General features: G+C 41.2%; 1 protein-coding gene across 4 annotated transcripts in view; it reads left to right on the top strand.

Annotated features, from left to right (window-relative positions):
- The window catches only part of DCUN1D4 (defective in cullin neddylation 1 domain containing 4), a 79,150-nt gene that overhangs the window by 51,178 nt on the left and 3,397 nt on the right, over positions 1-24,575 (top strand). For 3 of the 4 annotated variants that reach the window (XM_019799841.2, XM_011225244.3, XM_019799842.2), the window contains 4 exons: positions 4,242-4,333; positions 10,928-11,036; positions 22,168-22,272; positions 24,390-24,492. In XM_019799841.2, coding sequence (XP_019655400.1) covers positions 4,242-4,333; positions 10,928-11,036; positions 22,168-22,272; positions 24,390-24,492 — 409 coding nt within the window. The remainder of the gene's footprint in view (positions 1-4,241; positions 4,334-10,927; positions 11,037-22,167; positions 22,273-24,389; positions 24,493-24,575) is intronic. The other variant, XM_034671831.1, reaches the window with a different exon arrangement.

Here is a 24,575-nt window from a genome sequence, read left to right as displayed (position 1 = left end):
TTCTAATTTGATTTCTAAAGAAAATTTTGTGTTGTAATTGGTCATTTTTTTCTCTTGTTTATGTTCTTGTATCTAAAAGGTACGGTAATAAAGTGATTAAACTAGATGTTTAAAAAGTGGTGTGGTCATGTGTACCTGCAGTGAGAGATCAGGCGGGGGGACTGAGTCGCAGCCTCTTCTCCATTTGTCCCCTCTATAGTTGTTCCAGCCTATTGTAGAGTTTGTACAGATCTTTGAATAATTAATTATTCATGAGGGTTTTGAGTAGGTCGTAATTATCAAGAATTTTTCATAGCTCTTTCACTTCTGATTGAATTTAACACAGGGATTGCTTTTTAGTCTTAAGTATTTCCTTAAAAAAACTTTAATTAGAAGTTATTTTCTATGCTTAATTATTTTTTCCTAATTCTTATCATGTCATTGTTGAATGTTTTTTCCTGTTTCTCTCTTACACTAAAATGAAAAATGATGCTCATACATACAAGTGCCCCAGCTCATTAACTATGCGGTTTAATATTGCATTAGCCTCCAATTTAACAAATATGTCTTCGATCCTAAATGAATTTATGATCTAGAAGAGATCTCAAGAGATTATCTCCTTCATTCAGATTCTCCTTGGCAAGAAAGCTGATGCCCATGTATATATCATGCTTTTAAAAACAACTAGAAATTACACTTTTTTCTTAAAAACTTTTCTTTACCCTTAACATTTCTATGCCTCTGTCCTCCCCCATCTCCCCCCAACACTTTACATTTTCTAAAGAGCCTTTAGCTCATTACATGGATTTCTGCCTTTTATTTTTTATCTTAATGTGATCTAGTTCAGGTATCTTAATAAATTATTCAGCTTGCTCTAAAGGTTTAGGGACAACTGGGCCCAATAGTGTTTGCCTGATGTGGTCCATAGACTAGTCATAGACACAGAAAAGAACATTTCATTGGCTTTATGAAGAAAGTGGCAGCTGGGCCAAGGTTGGCAGAGTGTTTTCTGGACTGAATGGTAAGAAGGGTGAGGGTGAGTTGGGCCTGAGAGCGGACCTAAAGGTTCTACCCGGAGCACAGTTGTCAGCATAGATCGGAGGGGAGGAGCCCAGGAGGCCAGGGTCAGGCCACCAGTGTGAGAGGCCTTGCGGGAGCATTTACTTTCGGCGGGGAAGGGCCTGTTGCGACGGGAGGGAGTGCTGATGTTGATTCTGGTTCTTCAAATACCAGTACTCAGTAATGGGAGAGCTGCTGTTAGCCTTTTGGGGAGCAGTGATGAGGGCTTTAGTTCTCGATTTCTATAGGAAAAGAATCGTCGAATCACACTGAAGACCAGGAGACCAAATTCAGAATATTATTCTAAAGTATTTATTACTGTGCTTCCATTCTAAGACACCACAAATAGAAGTTGTATTTTATATCATAACTAAGAAAGAAAAAATGTTGCTAAGTAAACCCTGATATGCATCAATTGTGAATGCATCCCAATTTCAGAAATGTTAACATTTGAAAAATAAGCAGTAAAATAGTTTTTTAAAGGCTTGTCTGCAGTGTTCACTCAGGATTTTAGAACGCTTTAAAGGTAGGTTTTAAAGCCCTCACCTTACCTGAGACTTATAGCTTATAAAATTTAAGCAGGCTTGTAAAATTCAAATCTACTGTCATTTATTAAGGCAACAGCAAAATCCTTTAAGCAATTAGCATCCTGATTAGCTCCTGTAAGAAAAAGTCCATTTTGTGTAAAGAAATACTGATTGCACATATCGACTTGGCTTTTTAGCCACATTTCTTGCATACTTGTGTGTCTGTGTTTCTGTGCCCTAACCATTGTTTTAGCTTAACGAGTGTTTATGTGGAGCTTTTAATCTTTCTGATAGAGGATTGAGTATAGATATTGTTTGAGAACATACCAAGTTTGAATTGAAAAATGTGGATTATTTCACCTAGGTAGATTGATATGCCAGAGTCTGAATTCCAAGAAAAGCTGAGGGGTGAGGAGAAATCCACTAACGTGTAAATATTTGGAAGAAAATGTAAGCTCTTTTTGGGAAGTTCTTCTGAGTAGCCCCCTGGTCTCTTAAATTAAAATTTTTGAACCTCTTAAATGATGGTATTTTGTGATGATGCACATCATATGTAGAAACATTGGTTTACTACTAATCAGTGCTAGTAATCTACCTAGTAATCTAGATTTTTTAATCTAAAAAAAACTAGTGACTTTAAAAATTGATCTGTACTGATTTAATTGATATTTGATGAAAGGGCTTAGAGATTCAGTGGGTTCTCACTGATAATAATTTCCAAGGTGGAAAACCATAAAATCAGCATCAAGAGAAAGATTTTTGTTAATCTTGCAGTTGTAAGTTAGACAAAGCTGGACATTTTTAGTCTGTAAACTAGCTTGTTGGCAAACAAAAGGACAGACTTTCTGAATCTCCTCAATACTGTTGTTCTGGAGTACTTCGTGTGTGTGTTAGCTCTCAGAGGCGAATTAAATCATCTCAAGTGATTTCTAATTGACTGCTCGCCTTCCTTTTTCATGTTATATCATCCTCTTTTTTTTTTTTTTTAAGATTTTATTTATTTATTTGACAGAGAGAGACAGCCAGCGAGAGAGGGAACACAAGGGGGGAGTGGGAGAGGAAGAAGCAGGCCCGTAGCGGAGGAGCCTGACATGGGGCTCGATCCCAGAACGCCGGGATCACGCCCTGAGCCGAAGGCAGACGCTTAACTGCTGTGCCACCCAGGCGCCCCTGTATCATCCTCTTAACCGCCATCACTATCTGACCCAGTGGGGCCACCTGGATGGTGAATTAGTGTTTGGGGAAGTTTTTCTAGTAGTTGAAATGAAGCCTTCATGTTCTGTGTAAAGAAATCAAATTAACTGCCAAATGTGGAATATGCTAGTCCCTGGCCAACTTTTGCGGAAACATCTATTTGCTTCCCATTGTTTTGTTGTTGTTGTTGTTGTTGTTGTTGTTGTAGTTGTTGTTGCCACAAATGGAGATGTAGCCATTCAGCAGCGTGTATGTGATCCCCAGTTCAGGACTGCATGTCTCTTAGGTACGGACAACTGTCCAGAGATAACCAGCACCACAGAGTGGTGGGTTGGTCCTAGCAAATCCACGTTGCTCTTCTTTACGTGTCTAGGGCTGACCTACTTTCTTTTTTAGTTACTCCTCATCTTTTCTTGGGTCTTTGAGGGAGATGAAATGGGAAGGCTTCCGCCTCTTCCCCAATCGTGGATGGGTGGACTCAGCTCTGTCCCTGTGTGGAGCCCTGGACGGTTTGAAGCTGGATGTACCTTTGAAATGTAATTTTGTCTTTACACCTTCAGGCCTTTATTAAACTCACCATCAGGATCTCTGGGCCATCTTTTCTTTAAAGCAGCTAAGTGATAAGCAGTGCCATAAACTAGAGTTGTCACAGTTCCTGATACTTCGAGAGTTTGGGAAGATTCACTAGAAGCCAGAGTGGTGCCCCACCGAGAAGTGATTGGGCTGGGCCACTCAGCCTGTGCTGTCCAGGCACAGCGCTTTTTAAGTGGAATGTTGGGCTACTTTCAAATAATTTTCCTCCAGTGTATACAGTTAAATTCACAAACGTTAATGTGTTTATGATCAACTCCATTATTATATATGACCTACCACCCACCTTTTATTTTTTTAACCCTCTGCTCTGCACCTGCTCTTTTCACTTAATAAACCTTGGAGATTGTTCCCCATTCTGCTGATGGCTCCACTTCATTTGTCTTAATGGTGGCATAGTATTTCTCCACGTGGCAAGCATTCAGCAAGGAAGTATTTAATTAGGCCCTTATTAATAGATGTTTGGTTGTTCTCAGCCTTTTGCTGCTATAAATAATACTGCAGAAAATATTATTGAATAATAACATTTTTGTGTACATGTGCAGGTATATCTATAACTTTCCGTAACTGGAATTGTTGAGTCAATAACTGGTTTTAATTTTTGTAAATATTGCAGAATTGCCCTCTGGGCAGGTTAATGGCTTTACACTTCCACTGTCATGCATCATAAGAGTTCATGTTCCTCCAAGCCTTTGTCAACAGACTAATTATCAAACTTTTTTTAGATGTTTTCCAAACTAGAACTCATTTTTGAAGTTACCCTGTTCATATTTCAGTGACCAAACTACCGTGAACAGAAGCATGTGGGAAGTTGTTGATATGTTTTAATTACTGAGGTCTGTCATTCTGATTTGATTGGTCTTTTTCATTTTTTTGCTTGTTTTTATACAGGTAGTTATGCTTGTCCTAGCTTGGAAATTGGATGCACAAAACATGGGTTATTTTACTCTACAGGAATGGTTAAAAGGAATGACTTCTCTACAGTAAGTCCTGAGGCTGTCCTGGGCCGGGGTTGGGAGGTAGGGGCGTGGGGTAGGGGGAGGCACTCCCCAGCTGGCTGCTTCCTCTCTGAGATGTCAGGGAGCCTGGACTGGGTGACTGGAGGAAGCCAAGTGACCTGGTAGACTTCACCTGTGGCCATAGGTGTAAAGACCAAATCCCATTTTTATATGGTGAAGAGAGGACATTATGCATGAATTTTAGCAATTAAAACTTTTATATAATATATATTATTTTAGTATTCTTCTAGAGTAGATCTGCCCAACAGAAATAGACCAGCCTCTTCTCAAAGATGTGAGCCACATATGTAATTTAAAACTTTCTAATAGTCCTATGAAAAAAAAGTTAAAGAAACAGGTAAAATTAATTTTAAAAATTTTATTTAACTCCAAATATCCAAAATGCTATTATTCCAACATATAATCAATATTTTAAAAATTAATGAGTTGTTCTTTTCTTCATATTAAGTCTTCAAACTCTGGTGTATGTTTTACATTTCTGAGCCCTCAGTTTGTACTAAGGGCAACTGAAGCGCTTGGGTCGCCACGTGTGTCTAGTGGCTACCATATTAGCACAGGCTTAGAGCTTAAAAAGCAAAGGCGTAATAGCATTTGGTTTACAGGTGGGGAGAAGAAGTTGACTAAAGTTTAACTTAGAAATGAAAATATTTGATATCTTCTATTTTATATATTCTGATTTTAGCTTTGGGCAAAATTGGAACTTCATTACACTAGTGATTAAGAAGTAATAATAGCGATTCTGTTTGTGTTACCTGAGACAATAAGAAAAAAAAAACCTCAATGGTTTTATGAGTTCAGTTTGCACGTGTGTGTGCGCACATGCAAGCGTGTGTGTGTAGGGGGGGTGGTGCACACACTAAGATTTTCATTCAAGGACAGAATTGTTACTCTGTATTTGGCATTGAAAGGTACAGTTGGGACGGGTGAGTAAATATTTCAGTGGTACTGGAAGATGAAGTGCTGATTCTTAATTCTTAACATGGTAACCTTGATCTAAAGTACTCGGAATGACTCTTTTTTCACTTTAACTTGGAATCATAGACTTTGATATTTACTGGATTGAAATTGGAGTGGAAATGGTTTTATGGTTTTAGTTAAACAATTTGGAATTTGCCAACTTACTGGCATTGTCCATTTGTTATTGATAAAAATGCTCTCTTTGTACTTGGCTGTTGTAGTTGATTACGCTTTTCACTGCTCTTCCATTTGAGCCTCATGGCTTCCTGGTGAGGATGACAGATTAGGCTTTATCCTGCACATTTTACAAATGAGGAAACTGAGGCTTAGCAGGGATACATGATGTGTTAAAGTAAGTGGCAGAAATGGGAAGAAAACCCCAGACTTCTGATTCTTAAGCCACGTTCTTCCTCTAACAACTATTGTCTGATGGCAAAGGAGTTTTAGGTAAAAGTCAAGTCACCCTTTTACAGATACACTTTCCTGACAGCATGCTCTAGAATTGTAGGGTTAAGTCCTCTGTAATGTCTTTAAAAATTGTGGTTTTGGTGTTGGGCACATCTCCTTGACAATTTTAAGTCTACTAACTTTCATTGTTTTCCTCGCTGCCTTTCTTGGCTGCCTTGTGAACACAGCACAGGATGGCTGTTCTTTTTTTAAGGGTCCTTGTCCTGATGAATGCGTGGCCATATCAAGATTTTATTTCAGGGCTTCAGAGGCACCATTAATATTTTTCAGGCACATTTTCATTTGTCTTACGAGGGAGGGTATAATATCCATTTTTATGTCATTCTAGATTCTTTTTTACATTTGCCTTTACAGAAGAATGTTACACAATGCCAGTCCTTTCTCCTGTGAGGACCACGCTTGCCTGGGGGTTCAGGGGGTGCAGAGGGGGATTGTAGGGATCCTGCCAGTTCTTTGTGGGAACCCTGCTTAATACTTGGTGTGACACACTTGGAGGCAGGTGGGTTCCTGTAGGAGACAGCCACTTGGTCCTTGCAATTCAGGGTGGAATGACAAGCCCCATCCACTCTAAAGACATTGAGGAGCCTGCTTTCTTTTTTTGGTATGAAGCTCTGAGATGGCTTTCCCCGTCACTGAGGAAGAGATAATTACTCAAAATAATCTTTAAGATTCCTGTTTTGTAGTTCAGATGTCCAGTGTCAAGTTTTAAGAATCTCCACTCCCCTTCCCTCAGGCCTCTGTAGATGCATCATTTGTTCGGCAGGTATTTGAATGGCCGTGACGTGCCAAGCACAGTGCTCTACATCCTGGGGAAACAAAATCTGTGAACCGACAGTCCATTCAGGGCAGGGGCTTAGAAGCAACGTTCAGGCGAAAGATCCAAAAGTAATAAGGCCACTTCTCTTTAGGCTTCATGAATTGATTACATAAGTACTGTGTTTATAAGATATGCATGCCCAGTAAATAAGAATAAGAATGCCTAGAAGCTGGGGCGCCTGGGTGGCACAGTCGTTAAGCGTCTGCCTTCGGCTCAGGGCGTGATCCCAGCGTTCTGGGATCAAGCCCCACATCAGGCTCCTCCGCTATGAGCCTGCTTCTTCCTCTCCCACTCCCCCTGCTTGTGTTCCCTCCCTCCCTGGCTGTCTCTATCTCTGTCGAATAAATAAATAAAATCTTTACAAAAAAAAAAAAGAATGCCTAGAAGCTAATCACTAATATGCTGGAAAGTTGGAAAGCAGTCCCTCTTCTGAATTACCTATTTTGTCTTCTGTTTTGGATTTTTTTTCTTTTTTACTCCCTTTTGGTTTTATTAAACCTGTCCAGTGAAATGTTTTGAACTCACACTGGAATTAAAGTGTATGTGACAATACCTATATTTATAATATATTATTATATCTGATTAAAATGCTAAGTTTAAAAAAATGGTTACTGTACAGTGGGAGTGTGCTAGAAACAGAAAGCCCGTGGGTTTTGGAACCAGAGGTTTGAATCAGCTCCGCCACTTCCTGGTTGTCTCTGGCAGCGCTCTGAAACCAGGAAGGGGAAGTGATGCTCTGTGGTTCACACCTGGGCTCTCAGAACTCTGGGGAGGGGAGTTGCGTGCCCAGCCCCGCCCGGGGCCAGTGTTTTGTGAGTGCTGGAAGCAGTGACAGCAGCTGGTGGGGAGCATTCATATCCAAGCTCTGTAGATCATTCTCAGTCAGGGAGGGCTCATTTCAGTTGAATGTTTGTTTTATTTATCACCTTGTTGCAACACGTGGGCTGAAGGTTACTCCTGATGAATGAAGCTTATAGGGATATTTACGCTAAACAGAACAAAAACGTGTTAGAGATAGAGCTAACTTTGCATAGAACTGATGATGGGCTAGAAAAATACCTTTGGCTAAGTGAAGGGGTGAAGGCCTTTCCTTTGGTAATGGAGAACTACTTTTCGTTTTATAACCTTTGAGGCTTATTTTCCCGATTCCCGGTGCTTCTGAATCTGTTACAGGAGCAAAACTCACGTAAGAAATGATCCCATGATAGGTGCACATTTTGTTCTGGGAAATGATGCTCCTGAGTGGAGTGGCACGGTCTGTCGCTCTCAGGCCAGTATGAATTTTCTCACATGTGCTACACCGAAAAGCAGGGGGGATGGGCTGAAGATGTGGCCGCTGTCTGGAAAGTTTCAGGCTGGTTGCTTCAACTCCCCAAGCCAGTTTCTTCACTGGCCCTGTTTGAAGGGACTCCCTCTGCACTTGATCTTGTGGAGTGACCACTAGATGGCAATCTGTGGTTCAGACAGGGTGACTCAGCGGCCTGTTCCCTGATGGGGGTCGGTCCAGAGGCTCTGTGGGCAGGGTCACTTTGAAAACAGATTAAACCCTTTATTGATGATATTAGCTCTAACCTATGTCACTGTCTTTAGTACATCCACGAAGTGAAAATTTTACTTTGGGCATCTTATACTTTACACTCCAGATAGGAACTCTGAGCGTCTTTCAAACAGGACATCTTTGGCCAGGGTAGTAGCTGGACTCCCAGGCATGCTGCTGAGCTTCATTCACGTTTGGCCTTGCAGTTCTCCCCGAAGACTCCCAGCTTCTTCCTTTTCTTTTAGCTGTGTAGCAGTAGCACTTGTCTAAATGAGTGGTCCCTGCCCTCGAGTCTGTTGAAACATCTGTTGTTCTTCCTCTCATTGGGCAGGAGTCAACTAAACCACCTGCCGATATCTGGCCAATTTCCTTTGGCTTTGGCCCTTAACCTTCCTTTCCAGTGAAGAGCAGAGACCTCGGCCTTAAGTGTTTTGGGGTTAGCTTGTTTTTTTTTTCTTTGACCCTCCCACATATTATTAATAAAATATTATTAGTCATGTATATATACAATAAAAAATAATACAGTAGCATGCCCAATGGAGAGTAAGCCCTGCTCCCCTCCTGCCTCCTAGACTCCCACTTACTGCTTTCTTGTATGTCCTTTTAGCCTCTATTCACCCCACATTTGGGGTCTGGCATTAGATCTCTAACTAGGCTATCAGCATCTTTTTTTTCTTCTGCAGCCCTTCTCCACAGAGATCCAGAGTGAGCTTTTCAAGATGCAAGCCCAATGACTGTGGTCTCCCTTGGTAGGGGGTGGCTTCCGTTGTTTCTAGGATTCAATTAAAAATACAAAACAAAACAGTATGGACCACAAAACCCTTTATGGCATGGCCTCACCCCCCTTTCACCTCCCCTCTTCATCTACCCTGTCTAGTCACAATGATTTCCTTTTTATCTTTGAACTTGGCATGCCCCCTTCTGCCACTGGGCCTTTGCACATGCTGTTCCTGTTATCCGGAAAACCCTCCCTGCTAAAAATATTTAGTGTCTGCTTTTAGCTGTCAGCAAACATTTCAGTCCCTTAAAGAAGCCTTTTCTGACTTCTAAAATAGTCTAATTGTTATCTTTTTTTACTTTTCAAACATCAGGAAGAAATAGAGGACATTCTAAATGATTATAGGTTCATAGAAATGAAACATTTTGCTCTAATTTTTGGCTTTTAGATATTTTATTATCCCAGTAGATTACGGGAACTGTTTTGTAGTTAGGTACAAAAAAGAAACCTTCACAAATTTATTGCAAAAATAGATCAGTGTACTCTAGTATAAACCATATTTTAGCTTATAAAGTATATAAAACATTTACATTGATAATACTTACAATATGTATTATTTATACTTAGTAGTAGTAGGTAAAAGTTCTACAGAGAAATGCAAGGAAGCACATCCAGCATTGAAAAAGGTTAATATCGCTGGTGGAAATGGCGACTCATGGTTCTCATTTTTAAGGGCTAGATATTAGGAACAGAAAATCAGTTTGTAAAAATAGCCAATTAGTCTACTTCCTTAGGAAAAATAAAACGTGTCACTTACCTGTAAAAATAGGTTTATATCACCAAAGCTCCCTAGAGAAATAGCTGATTTTAGGTCTAGGGTAGAGAAAGTACAAAGTGAGCTGGGATGTCTTGTGCCAGAAGCAAGGACATGCTCAAAGACTGACGGGGACATATCAGAAGGACAGTGGCACCAGCTTGAAGGGACTGCTGCCCAAATGAGGACAATTTGTGCATCACAAAGAATAGAGTCAATAAAAGATTATAACACTGAATGAAAAGCAAAAATCCTGAAGCCCAGAAAAAAAGGTGGTGAGTAGAACTTGTCTTTGTAGAAGAGCTCCAGCCAGTAGTGTCACAGCATGAGAGAGTCGGAAAGTCACCGTTCCACGTCTTCACATGTAAAGCCGATGCAGGCAGGCATCACCAGTGGCTGCTGAAAGCACCAGATGGAAGGTGGTTGTGGAACAGGCTTCACAGTGCCAAGATGGCATCTCATAAATTACGTACCATTTCAGAGGAGGGAGAGTACCTGTTAGTGGAGAATTTGGGGGATGTTACTTTAATTGAATGAATCAATTTAGTATCACTCATAATGGGACAGACTGACATTATGAGCCTCCTCATGGGATGCAGGGAGAAAGACATCATGAGCAGTGCTCTTACCATAAGGAGTTAGCTTAAGTATAATCACAGGGAAATTATCTGACAAATTGGGATTCTACAAAACAACTTTTTTCAAAAACGACATTGTCAAGAAAGACAGGAAAGAAGGCAGGACAGCCTTCTAGAGACTAAGTAGATAGATAGCCAAACGCAGTACGTGAGCCTTGATTGGATCCTGCAGCAAGAAAAAGCACCTATAAAGAAATTCGGAGAACAGTTGGGAACTTTGTATATGGGTTGTGTATTAGCTAAGAAAGTTTACATTGGTAAAATATTAAGAGCGATGATGGTGTTTAAATGTTTAGGAGTGAAGTGTCGTAACATTGGCAAGTTACTTTCAAATGGTACAGAGAAAAAGTGTGTGTATGGGAGAGAGCACAAATATGACAGTATTTGTTATGAACCCAGGGGATGGGTGGGTGGGTGCTTATTTACTATTCTTTCCATTTTTCTGTACATTAGAAGTTTTTTTAAATCAAAAATGTAGGAAAAAATAGATCATCATGAATGTGTTCCAACTCCAGGGTTTTTATTCTGTCTTTTGGTATTATGTTTATATTACTGCCTCAATTAAGAAAAAAACTCAGGTTATAATTTGCCTTTATTCTGTTTTTCTAGATGTGATACAACAGAAAAACTCAGAAATACTTTGGATTACTTAAGATCATTATTAAATGATTCTACAAACTTTAAACTTATTTACAGATATGCGTTTGACTTTGCACGGGTGAGTTCTCTGGAGCCTATCCAGATGTTTCCCTCTCCTCCCCCCCTCCTTTTTTTATTGCCTTGTGAGGTTTGTTTTTACATGCTGCAAGCAAAGAAGTTGAGTAAGTTACTCCCAGGGTGCTAGTTAGAATTTCTTTCTACATGTACACTTTCTAAACTAACTGATTCTGGGCAAAAATGTAGTATGTTAGCAAAGAGCTGTGGTGGCAGACCTTTAGTAACTCCTGCGATTGGCTTTGAAGTCATTTATAGATGGGCATGTAATAGACACTTTTCTAAATGTTTTTTAGATAGGCTTGGAAAAGCTTCTCATTCTCATGAAACAACAAACTTTCACCCATTGAGTTATTGGAGTAAACTACTCAGATCTAATCCAATTTCACCTTGGGTGCTGTGTTGTATTTGGAAATCGTTTGAATTTCAAACCCAAGCAAATGTCAGTGAACATGATTCAAACATAATTTCTAGTCATCGTTTTGAAAAGTGAGCATCTTGTCACGTAGTGAGGCCTGAGTGTGCGACAGTGGTTCTACTGGAGTGAATAAAGTCTTAACTTTTTCAGCCTATTCACCATACGTAGTGAATTCCAAGGCTCCAATTGGCATTGTATCCATTCACACACGGTGCACAGCCCGTGCTGTTCAAGAATGGTGGTGTGTTTTCTGTTAGGTTTGGTGTTTGGTGGAGTTAGGTGACTAGGCTTTCTTGATTGCTTGTGTTTTAAAGCAGAGCATTCAGGGATGGAGAACTCTTTTATTTCTTACCACCATGCTGATCTTCTTCACTTTTTACGTGCTTTGGCCCTGGTAGTTCAGCACCAAAGGTTTACTTGATGGTGAATCCTAGTGCATCTGCGGTAACACGTTAGTAGTTCTCTGTGGTGTCCTCATTTGTGAATTTTTGCATTTTCATAACCTTCTAATAAAATCACAACACATGAAAGTTTATAGACATTAGAAATGATACGGTGAAACTCAGACACAGTGTTCTACTAAATGGCATTTGTGTAATTGTACATAGAAGTTATTTACCAGGTACTTTTAGAATAGATTCATAGTTTCTAGGATTAAATATTTTATTACATGAGACTGGTTTTCTTCCATAATCAGCTGTTTCTTACTGTATGGATGAAGTTTGTTCAGAAGCGTTATACCTTCTCACCAAAATAAGCCCTGTTTTCTAGCTGTTCTGTTTGGGGGTCAGAGTTCACCACATACATGCTGCTTTAGGCCCAGGTTCCATTTTACTCCCCTCCCCGGCTTGCCTCGTCTGTGGTGCGTCATCGTGGCCGTCTCACAGGTGCTCCTTCACTTGCCTCTTTCTTGGTGCTTCCACCACAGCCTAGCCGATCGAGGCCCTGGTTACTCCGGGCCTGCACGGCCACAGTCACCTTGTTTCCACATTCTGTCACTTCTCGCCCAGGGTCATGGGGCCACCTTCCAGCTCAGTAGAGCCTTCGGTCCCCATGCCTTCGTGGTACGTCGTGTTTCACCATGTGTTCAGTGCGCTGTCCACCGCCCCGCCAGCCTCTCTGAGTGACAAGCGGGGGTGGGTTCAGTCTGCCTCATGGAGGCGGAGAGCAGGCCTCAGGGGAGTAGAGACATTGCACCATGGTCACACTGTTCATCAGCAGTAGATCCAGGGCTCAAACCCAGGTTCTGGCCCCAAGTCCAGGCCGAAGCTCACTCCGGGCTCCTTTCTCACAGGACGCCTATGTCGTGGTGAAGTCCAGTCAGCTGTTCACTGAACCTACTGCCTGCCTTTTTGGCCTTTCTGCTTACTGCCTTTCGTCCTGTCGGACGTCTGCCCGGAGCCCCTTTTGCACGCCTCCAGCTCTCTCCCGTGTTGGGCTTCTGGGCCCAGCCACCCACGTCCACTTGCCCACAGCTCGGGTCTCCGGGCCTCCCGCCCTGGAGGGGGTCGTGCGTCTTCCCTGCATGGCCCTGCTGCCTCCTCTAGCGGGGCTGTTGAGTTCAGATACGGGCCTTCATGTTCTCTGACAGAGCAAGGGATTATGCATTTTCTTTGCACCCCCGGTAACAGCCAGCAGAGCTCTTTGCTTTCACTGAGCATTACCAATGAATTCATAAGCCTTTGTACGTAAGGGGACTAACTACCACCCATATTTGCTCATTGCCAAATAGATTCAGTTCGGCTAAAATGGGCGCTAAGATGGATTTGTTATTGAATCCTTTGGTTTGGTTTGGTTTGCTCAGCTTTATCCCCCAAGTTTTGAGATATTGTACGTGTTTTCATTTGCATTCAGTTCAAAATATTTTTCATTTTCCCTTGTGATTTCTTCTTTGACCCATTGGCTATTTAGAAATGTGTTGTTAGGTGTTATTTTCCAAGTATCTATGACTTTCCAAGTAGTCCTCCTATTGATACCTAGTTTAATCCTGTTGTGGTCAGAGAACATACCCTGTGTTATATCAGTTCACTTACATATATGGAGACTTGATCTGTGGTCCAGAATACGATCTGCTGTGATGAATGTTTTTTTGTGTAAAGCACATAAAAAGAATGAGTGTTCTGGGGCGCCTGGGTGGCACAGCGGTTAAGCGCCTGCCTTCAGCTCAGGGCGTGATCCCGGCGTTATGGGATCGAGCCCCACATCGGGCTCCTCTGCTGTGGGCCTGCTTCTTCCTCTCCCACTCCCCCTGCTTGTATTCCCTCTCTCACTGGCTGTCTCTATCTCTGTCAAATAAATAAATAAAATCTTTAAAAAAAAAAAAAAAAAAAAAAAGAATGAGTGTTCTGAGGCTGTTTGGTGCAGTGTTTTATGACTGTCAATTAGGTCACGTTGGTTGATAGTTGTTCAGGTGTTCTATGTCCTTCCCGATGTCTGCCTTCTAGGTTCTGTCAATTACCAAGAGAGGAATGTTGAACTCTCCAGCTGTACTCCTCCTGTCATTTATATCATGTATTCTGAAGTGGAGAATACTAGGTTTAGATACAGTTCATATTGTTACACCCTTTTAAAGAATTGACCCTTTAGCATCATGAAATGTCTCTTTATCTCTGGTAATATTCCTTGTTCTGAAATTTACTTTGACTTACACAAATGTAGCCATTCCTGCTTTCTTTTGATTAAAGTCTGCATGTTCTGTCTTTTTCCACCCTTTTATTTAAGCCTCTTCATGTCTTTATGTTTAAAGTGGGTTTCTTTTAGGTAGGATATAATTTCCTATAAGTAGCATATGGACAGTCTGACAATATCCGTCATGAGATGCTTAAACCACGTACATTTAATGTAATTATCGTTATGGTTAAATTTACATCTCCTATAATATTTTTCCCCTATTTTTCTCATCTGTTTTGTTCCTTTTTCCCTTTTATCATGACTTCCTTGGATTGAGGTGTTTTTTTAAATGATTCCATTTTAATCATTCCATTCCACTATTGCCTTAATAGCTGCCTTTCTGTTTCGTTTTTCTTGTGGTTGCTCTAGGCTTTACATCTTTAAAGTTTCACAATCCCCTAAAAGTGTTATACCACTTTATGTGTGATGTAAGAACCTTTATGACAGTAGACTTTCGTTTTGCCTTCGCATGCTCTCTGCTGCCGCTGTGGTACGTTGTACTTGCACATATGCCATAAATCTCACAGCATGTTGTCTTAGTCTGTCGGACTGCTGTAACAGGAGACCAGAGACTAAGTAGCTTATAAGGAACAGAAATCTGTGTCTCGCAGTTCTGGAGGCTGGGAAGTCCAGGATCAGGGTGCCAGCAGGTTAGGTCTCTGGTGATTGCCTGAAGCCTGATCCTTAGATGGCTCTCTGCTGTAACCTCACGTGGCAGAAGGGAAGAGGGAGCTCTCAGGTCTCCTTTTCTAAGGCACTAAGCTCCAGCCTCATGATCTCACCACCGCTCAAAGGCGGAACCTCCCATCACCTTCGGGGTTAGGATTTCAACATATGGATTAAGGGGGAGCCACAAACATCAGACCATAGCACACATCGTTATCATTTTTGCTTTAAATAGACAAGAATATCTTCTGTAAACCACTTTTGTGCTATTTCTTTTGCGTAGATCCACATTTCATCCTGGTATCGTTTGCCTTCTGCCTAAAAAATTCCATTTAACATTTCTCATAGTACAGATTTTCTGGTGATGAGTTCTCTAAGCTTTTAATTTGCCTTTGATTTGGAAGGTGCTTCTCTGGATAAAAGATTATGGATTGACTGTTAATACTCTTTCTTTAATCTCTTTCCCTTGTCTTCTGTCTTACATAGTTTCTGAGGAAAAGTCTGATGTTCATTTTTCCTTTGAACATAGTGTCTTGTTTTCTAACTACCTTTATTCTTTCTCCTTTTTTGGCAAGTTGATTATGATCTGTCATGGCATAATTTTCCTTATGTTTATTCTGGTTAGAGTTTGTTCAGTTTTTTGAATCTGTGGACTTACAGTTTGTATTAAGCTGGGAATTTGTCAGCTGCTATTTCTTCAGTATTTTCTCTGTTCTCCCTTTCCGTTTTTCTGGGACTGCAGTCATACCTATGTTAGATGCTTGATAATTGTCCCACAAGCCAGTGATTCCATGTTCAGTTTTGGGGTCCCCCCTTAACCTTTTTAATGTTTCTTACTATGTATGCTAATATTAACCTTTTCTTCTGCAGTTTCTAATTCTGCGGTTAATCCTAGCCAGTGTAACAGGTGTTTTAACAACTTTGTCTTCTGGTACCATCACATCTGTCATTTTGGGGTCTCTTTCTATTCCTTAATTTTTATCTTGATTATGAGTCGTATTTTACAAGTTCTTCGCATTCCTAGTAGTTTTTTTGTTTTTTGATTGGATGCTGGATGTTGTTGGTTCCTGGGTTTTGTTGTATTCCTTTAAATAAGATTCAGTTTAAACGTTTTCCTGGTATATAGTTATCGTTACTTGAAACCAGATTGATCCTTTGAAAGGACTGGTCGGGAGCAGCCTTCAGTTTTGGAATGATTCAGCCCCATTGGTAAGACTCTTGAGGATTCTTCCCAAGGCCATGTGTATTAGATCTTTCCACTGTAGCCCATGGGAGGTCTGGGAATTTCAGCTTACTCCTTTGCAGTGAGTGATGCCTTCCCTGGACTCAGTCAGTTTCCTCTCGCACTTACACAGATAAGTCCTTGGCCGATGACTAGGGAGACACTTTGTAGATCTCCAGATCTTTTTCTGTGTAGCTCCCGCCTTGCTGGTATTTTGTCCCACAAATTATGGTCACCTTTGCCTCCTTGAACTACAGCCTCTGTCCTTTTCAACTCAGCAAGACCACTGGCCTTGGTTTGGGTTCCCCTCCTATGCTCTGGCCTGCAGCCTGCCTCCAGACAATGAACTGGGATCACCCTGGGGCTTCCATCCTGTCTCCTTTTTCTCAGCGGTCATGATCCTATGCTGCCTGTTGTCCAGTGTGTGGCAGCCAGCATTTCAGATAATTGGTCCAGTTTTCTGGTTTTTCAAAGTGAAAGGGGAAATCTGATTTCTCTAACTCCACCTTGGTTGGAAACAGAACTCCATCTCCTCTTTTTTCCCCTCTAATACCTATTTTTTTCTCTACTAAAAAAGGGCTCCTAGAGGTAATAATGTGTAATTAACACAGCAGACCTTTTAAAATCAAGTTTTTAATAGAAATTAAGCTCTCTTATAGTTCTAACATCCTGAATGTTCCCTGTTGTAAATAACAATGGCGTATGTTAAATACTTTCAATTGTACTTTAATATACCGGGAAAGAAACTATGATACAGTACCAGAAAATGATAAGATGACCTCTTTGACATCTCTCCAGCAAGATCATATAGTCCTATGGGTGTGATTATTTTTCCCTCACTTTCAAAATTGTTGCCAATTAAAAATAGTGGTTGGCTATAAAGTTATATTATTTTTCTTCTAATTTTATTTTGACTTGAACTTATTTATAGTCTTGTGGATGTCATAGAATTGTGAAACTTCAGAGCTGAAAGAAACCGTAAGAGACCACTTGGTCCAGTGCTGTCATTATGCAGATGATGAGACTGAGAGCCAGAGAGGAGGGGGCAGCACAAGGACGGCACGGGGCTCTCACAGAGCCGTACTGCCTTCCCTGCCTTGAAACTGTCACCATCTTGTGGTGTCTTGGTGGAGGAAGGTGGTGGGACACCCATTCAGGGGCTGAAATGGCCGGTTCTTTCATACAAGTGGGAATTTGTGCAGAAGGGATTTTTCCCCCCAATGTCAATATTATTATATAAACAAGTGTCATTGTGTGGACTCATTTTAAATAAAACAGTGCCTCTGGGATGCCCCCCAAGGAAGAGGGTGCCTCAGAAAGATGGCAGAAGTCACACAAACTAAAGCTCCCGTGTGGTCTTCCTCCAAGTGAAACAGCGGCTGAATCATTTCCATGCAAACCAGAAACAACCATGAGGGTTACTTGTAGAATTTGCTAAGGAAAATTTTCCAGGCCCTGTTCAGTAACCCGTGTTGGCAGAGAATTTGGCCCAACTCTAAACCTGAATCTTTTGCAATCACTGGAACCACTTCCTCCTCTAACGTGGGTCAGTTTCTCAGTGCTTAAGCACCACTGCTGTCTAGTTTCCCTCTCCACACCACCACCCTCCCCACAACACACACACACACCCTTTTTTCTCCTGTTTTCATTGTGGATTAGGAAGAAAACAGAAGGTGGTCCTGGGTGAGGACCAAAGTAGGAATAATGTGTAGTCAGCTAATCCCAGGTTCGTTACCCTGAACGTCTTGTCAGTTTTGTCTTTAGGATTACTCTCTGGCTATTAGGTCAGACACGTTTGCTCAGTAGCCATTTGTAAAGCTAATTGGACTTGTACGCCTCTGAATATTTCAGCTTCTCTCCCCTCATTCCTTCTCAGGGAAGTGCTGTGATACTCAGCAAGGAGCTCGGGCTTGCACCTGACTACCTGGGTCAAGTCTCATCTCTACTACTTAGTGACTTTCATGTAGCTCACCATGCCTCAGTTTCCTTATTCATAAAGTGGGCGTTATAATAACGCCTGTCCTAATAGAGTTGTTGTATTAAATGAGTTTAAGGATAAGGCACCTTTAACAATTTTTGGTGCAGATGAAGTTCTCAATAAAAGTTAGCCATAGAATTAGGAATAGTTGTTGAATTATTCTACACTGACATTCTTCAGGTTGTCTGCAGACCTCGAGTTTCAAATAATGACTTTTCTAAGAGTAGTGCTTACAGTCATAGAATCTTTGTCAATGGTTTAGCTTAATTAATAAGTAATTGCCTTGCAAACATTGTTATCTATAAATGAATTCTAGGTAAATTCTAAGAGCAAAATCATTTCATTTTTCCCAATGGGAGGGCACTCTTGGGGTTTTTGACTTTTTGCTTGTTTTTAATGTGCGTTTAAAAAAAAAATGACTCCCCCTCAAAAAACTGATTTATTGTATTTTCAGTTTTATAAACTGAACCATATTAAAATTCGAGTTCTTTAGCGCTATTTTTACCTTGCATTTGTTTCCTTAGGTAACTGTGTTAAGGAGGACTGTGTTTTCTCTTTATTTTTTGTAATCCCTATGGTGTCAAATAAGAATTGCAGGACGTGTATCGTAGGTCTTCAGTTTAGGCCTTTTAGCTCCACATACCAGTTTCTGACTTGGCCATTTGTGTTTGTGAATTGTGGTCACATATATTGTTTCTTGAGTTCATCCAGTCTCGAAAATCTTAGGGATTTTTTGAAGGTTTTTTTCTTTATAATTTTAATAATTCAAGGTTCCCCTTTTCACATACAAGTCTTAAGCTATTAACACTTTGTGAAAATTGGAAATAGATCATCTGGAATAGTTGGGGACCTCTGATACAGCATATCTGGACACCTAGGTTTTGGAAGATTCATTTTGTAATACCATATTTACATATTTAAACTGCTTTGTTTCTGTTATTGCTAAGTCATTTGAGCCATTTAAGGAAAAAAATGCTTAATTTTCACATTTTACAAGGAGACTTATACTGGAACAGTCTTACATAAACAAAGATACTTTATATATATATGTACATATATATACATATATTAAAAGTATATAAATAGATAGATATTAGAACTTTAAATCAGAACTTAATAAACCGTCATCACTTTCTGCATTAGCTGCTGTTAGACTTTAGCTTGAGGAATGCATTTATTCCATATACGACACGTAACTTCCTCATATCTTCAGAGTACATTCCTTTGGTTTTATGGCTGCCCCACTAAGAGGCCTGATTCATCTGTAATTGCTCTTTTAAAATCTGTGTTTCAGGAAGACAGCAAGGCAGAATCTAGTTGTGTATTGTAGGGAGTTAGTATATCTTTGGTGTATAGAACCTGTTCAGTTCCCATTATTATTTGAAAAATAAAATTGTTTTTTAAGTTGTTATCCAAGAAAATGCAAGTGCGTGAAGTACATACCTGCACATCTTGGGTCAGGAGTAGGCAGGAAGGGAAGTTTCATTTCTTCTCCTTGAACCTTGATGGGCCTCCGGGGGTGCTGATTGACTCTTGACAGTCCGCCTCAAGGTACTTCCTGCTTAGATTCTGACCTTGAGATGCAGAAATCCGTCCTTTGCTCCTTGGTGCTCCAGGAGCAGAGGGTCATAGGGTCGGTGTTGACGGTGTACTATTTAATTTCTTTCAAGGAGCTTCTGTATGTCTTTGCTGTACTCCTTGAATTTGTTAAGGTGATTTTTTTTAATACTGCCCATGATGTGGACGGCTGCCTCATAGCATTCTAGAAGATTCATTTCACCTTCGATAGGGAACCCTTTTGCAGAGACTGCCATTAGGATCATTGTCCGAGAACTCCCTGGGCGTGTCCAATTTTGCTGTTTAGGAGATGTGTGCTGTGGGAACTCTCAACTGTGCTGTTCCCAGGAATTTTGAGTGTTTCCAGTCATGGTCATTTGCACTTAGTCATATCCCCCCACCGGCAATGTTGGTTATCAGCGAGATGCCACTGTTCAGACCGTGAGTGCATCCATAATATCTTTCTCTTATTTGCTAGGCAGAAGATGGTGTTAGTGATTGCGAGCTGCTGGCTGGCACCCTTGCAGAGCAGGAGTAAGTGAGTGCTGTTCAGCTTCCGGTCCTGTGAGTCTGATGCCTTTCCTCCATGTTTTGGCATCACTGCCAAACACATGCACTGAAATCCTTCATGATCATCAGTTTGTCAGATGATTATATTGTTGCAAAGAGTCTGTCCAGGTCCTTTGTATCTTTTTTTTTTTTTTGTCACCTTAGTGTATGTCCATTGTGATGGGGACAGAGGCATTGATGTTGGAAGAAGGCACAACTGTATCAAGGCAAGACTAGCGACTTGAGGTGTAGTGAATGATGACAAACTCCTCAGAGGGAAAGCGTTTGCAGGATGCCTGTGGCGTCAGCCCTGTGCTACATGAGCGGTTGTTCAACAAATGAACTTGGGGCCCAGTCCTGTGGTGCCGCGTGTGTTTTCAACAGTTTACTCGTTATTTCATTTATTTCTTTATTTTGTGTGGATTGCTTTATAGTGTAGTGTGCTGTTGCTGTCTGCCACACCTATGTGACAGGGTAAAAGGAAGTTTCCCTTTGCTTGCACTTCACATCACAGAAGTACGAGCCCCTGAAAGGCAGCAAACCAATGAGGTGTTTGGCAGAAGGTGGGCAGTCTCGGGAGCACCTTTTCGACGGTCCTCCTCTCCCTTGGGAGTGAGTCCCGTGGCCCTGAGCAAGACCATACGCGTGGCCAGGAGATAGGCAGAGAACGCTGTGGAAAGGAGGTCCCACCTGTTTGCATGGAACTGTGGAATTGGGCCCCCACCATCATCAGACTCAGTTGCGTGGCCTGTAACGGAGAAGGGTGACTTGGAGCCATCTGACCTGGTCTGTTGGTGAACAGTTGTTAACGCTTTACGACGGGGGCCAAAAGACAGACCTATTGCAGTATCTTCCTGTATCTGCATCTGCCTTGTTTGCTGTTGTTGAGTGAGGCCCTCACATTTGCTGTATTGTTCAAGTCCTTCACTTCTAAATCCAGTGTCATGGACAGAAATTCTGTGTGTACTGAAGAGCATTGCAGTGTTAGAGTCCTGGAGGTAACAGTTAATTTGATCGGAAGGTATGTGTGGCTGCATACGTGGCTGACGGTGGTGGTCACAGCATCATCCCTTAATTTGACGAACACTGAGATTCCACCCCAAGTGGGATAGCCAGGTACTCTCTCCCTTTGTCAAAAAGTACTTTTGCAAATTTCCACTGTAGTTAAAATACCACAAGGAGGCTAGCTTTGGATATGTGAGGTTACTGCTTATGGTCCCAGGTCCTCTGTCCCTTTACCTAGAAACAGCCTGCTTGTAGTTCTGGAATGGAAACTTGTACGAAAGGTGAGAACGAGAAAGTAGGATCCTTCATTGCAAATAGAAGTGAATTTGAACTTAACCTGCCCATATTCAGGTTTATGTAATATTGCTGTTCTGGTTTCCTTATCAAATGTTGTCTTTCACTTGGCTACCAGTTAGGGGTATTCTGCTCAGAGAGTCCACATCTAATAAACCCCAGGTAAGGAGGACTGCAGTAGGTTAGGCCGTTCTCTCCCCGGTGGGTGGACGTGGTCATCCTCTCAGAATCTCCAGAGCCCCAGCATTTAGTAGGAGTTGAATTTAATTCCAGCATTTTTAGGTTCAAGAAAAACACTTACCAGTGAAATAAAATTGTTGGAAAAAATTACTTTTCTTAAGGAAATCTGATTCCTAAGCATGGAAATCGAAACCTTTAAATTCCATTTAGTTAAGTTATGGGCTTTGGGGTCAATAATTTTGATTTGGACAATTATCATAAATGTCACAGCAAGTGATTGAGTTGTAGATTTTTCTTTATCCCATGAAATAATCATAGATACCATGACTACATAACTAATCGATTTTGCATTAGGGCGATCACTCAGTTGACATGAATCTTTCCCACGGTAAATTGATACAGCACTGAACCGATTAAGCCTTCCATTGCGTTTGACCGCCCCCCCTCCCCCCACCTCAAGCCTGGTTCAGGGTTTTTATGGTGTATGATAAATGCGCTGTTTACTAATTTTGTGTTGAAGTGAAATAGAAATTTGGATTATTGGAATTTATTATTTGGGGGCATCTGGCTCATCCTTGTTTTTGTTTGTTAAACAGGAAAAGGACCAGCGCAGCCTAGACATAAACACTGCCAAGTGCATGTTGGGACTGTTATTAGGAAAAATCTGGCCCCTTTTTCCAGTTTTTCACCAATTCTTAGAGGTACCAAATTGTTATTTTATGGAATGTATGTTTGCTTGCTTAGAACTACCAAGTATACTTAATTTAACCATTTCACGTAATTTTCTGTTTGTTGTACTTTTCTGCCTGTAGGACTGATGGTGACGTAATTGCTGTCCATGAGCAGTTGCCCGTGTTCTCTGGGTGTGTCTGGGTGGGGGGTGGGTGTATGGGCCGCATCGCTTCCCAGTGCAGGTGCAGCTGAGACAGCCACGGCTCTGGCCTTTCTGCTCTCTTGCCCCACTGTAAAAACTTGATCTCCGTTAGGATTTCCTGCTCTGTATAACAGTAGTGAAACAAGATTCACTTTCTTTTGTGGCTATAGATAAATTTCCGCTTTTATGAAGCAAAAGTTAAAAAAACAGCCATCTGCCTTCTTATTAAAAGAAGTTTGTCCTGTATTGCTATCTACCCTTATCTCCAAGAATCTGGGCACCTAGGTCAATCTAAGTGTTAGACACACTGGCAGCATCTCCCTCAGTTTCCATTTTCTTTACGTTTGCGTTAGAAAAGAATCCAGCGCTTGACTGCACTGTGGTTTGTTTGCTCTAAGTATTAATGATCAGACGTTTTGAGCCGCTGGTTATCAGGAGCTGGTTTTGATGCCATGTGATACTGTAGGACCTGGAAGTATCTGAGATATAAGTTTGAGCTACTGGGGTTGTCACAGATGGCATCCTTCTGGCCCTCCAGACCCAAACCCCTTAAAAAGTGCCCTTTGCTTAAAAGGATGGAGGGTCCTGAGCCTTTGAGAAAAGCTTGGGCCCTACCCTGACTCCAGCTTCACTCTTGCCATAATCTTTTATAACAATTCACTTTATGCAGTGGTCCAGAAAAACGTCCAGCTGATCTGATTCTTTGAGGACTATTACTAAAAATTGCTTTTAACGTTGCTAAGCAGGACTCCTCGAGACCGGTCTCAAAATTAGTTTTACAGTAAGAAGTGTGTGTTGACATGACAGTCTGTGTCTACAAATGATCTGTTCTAATTTCTCTGGCCATCCCATGAAACGTTAGCTTTCTTTGGAAAACGAGGAGAAACAGGTTCTTGTTCTCCGAGTGGAGCGGAATTTGAGCGCAGGTGCGAGGAGTTCTTGGCTGAGAGACCTTGCTGCAGCAAGCCTGACTTTGCACGATTCCAGGAGCATCTTCCACTGTTGCCGTGACTGATGTTGGCTTTGAGTTGCTTTGAAAAGTTAAACTTGTAGTCTGTGCTTTGTTCTCTCTTTTCCATTAGTTTGCTTTTTTTCTTTTCAAAGGACACAGTGAGCCTTTCATTTGAGCTTCTCTTGTATTTGCATCCTCAAAACCATGGGCTCAGCTCTCTCTGCTTTTTACGTCCTCGTATTGTTTCCCAGTGTTCCTGATTTTTAGTGGGTAGGATTTAAAAACTGTTGAATCTTGGTTTTATTTTTCAATCTTTATACCTGAATTGTGTACTTTAAAAAAAAAATACCTATGGCATATTTCTTGTCCGAGAGGAATATAGGAAAACTACTTCATGGGTATTCTAATTTATTACTTTTATGATCAGATTCAAGTTTTGAATGATTAGAACAGTAACTTTCTTCTACGGCTAGAGCACCTAGTTCGGAGACCGCTGGTAGCCTTTAGAAGTTCCCGGAGAGAAACTCCCTGCTGTGTGTACTTGACCGCGAGCATGTTGATCAGGGCAGGGATTATTAATGGGAGCTGCTCTTTGGTTAGCACCTGCTTTCTGCCAAGCACTGAATGAAGTACTTCACATAAATTATCTCTTTTCATTCTTGCAGGATCTCTATGAAGTAGGTTAATTTTTTTTTTTTTTAATGAACGGGCTTTTGCAGTCTAGAAGTTTCACTTCTAGGGATAAAAATCATGTTTCTTTGATGTGCTTGTCATTTTGTGTTGAGCCCTCATAATATTTTTCTAATGGAAATTGCCATCTTAAGTTCTACTCTTGCTCTCTCTCATCCTTCTCCTAGATTGGTGCTTAACATACCTCACATGGAAAGAGTTAACCTTCATGAACTTTCTTAAGTTGATTCATACAGCAGTTGAAACAGTGCCATTTGTTAATTGTAAGTGTCAGTAATTCATATTACTTTTCCCTCCATCAGCAATCAAAATATAAAGTTATTAACAAAGACCAGTGGTGCAATGTGCTAGAGTTTAGCAGGACAATTAACCTTGACCTCAGCAACTATGATGAAGATGGAGCGTGTAAGTACTGGGCGCTGGGCGCTCCGCACACACCCCCTGCCCCGCCCCCACCCCCGCCCCCACCCCCACTCCGGACCCTTCCT

The sequence above is a fragment of the Ailuropoda melanoleuca genome, chromosome 11 (genome assembly GCF_002007445.2).
Source record: "Ailuropoda melanoleuca isolate Jingjing chromosome 11, ASM200744v2, whole genome shotgun sequence".
NCBI classification, from domain to species: Eukaryota; Metazoa; Chordata; class Mammalia; order Carnivora; family Ursidae; genus Ailuropoda; species Ailuropoda melanoleuca.
This window is presented reverse-complemented; position numbering and strand designations above follow the sequence as displayed.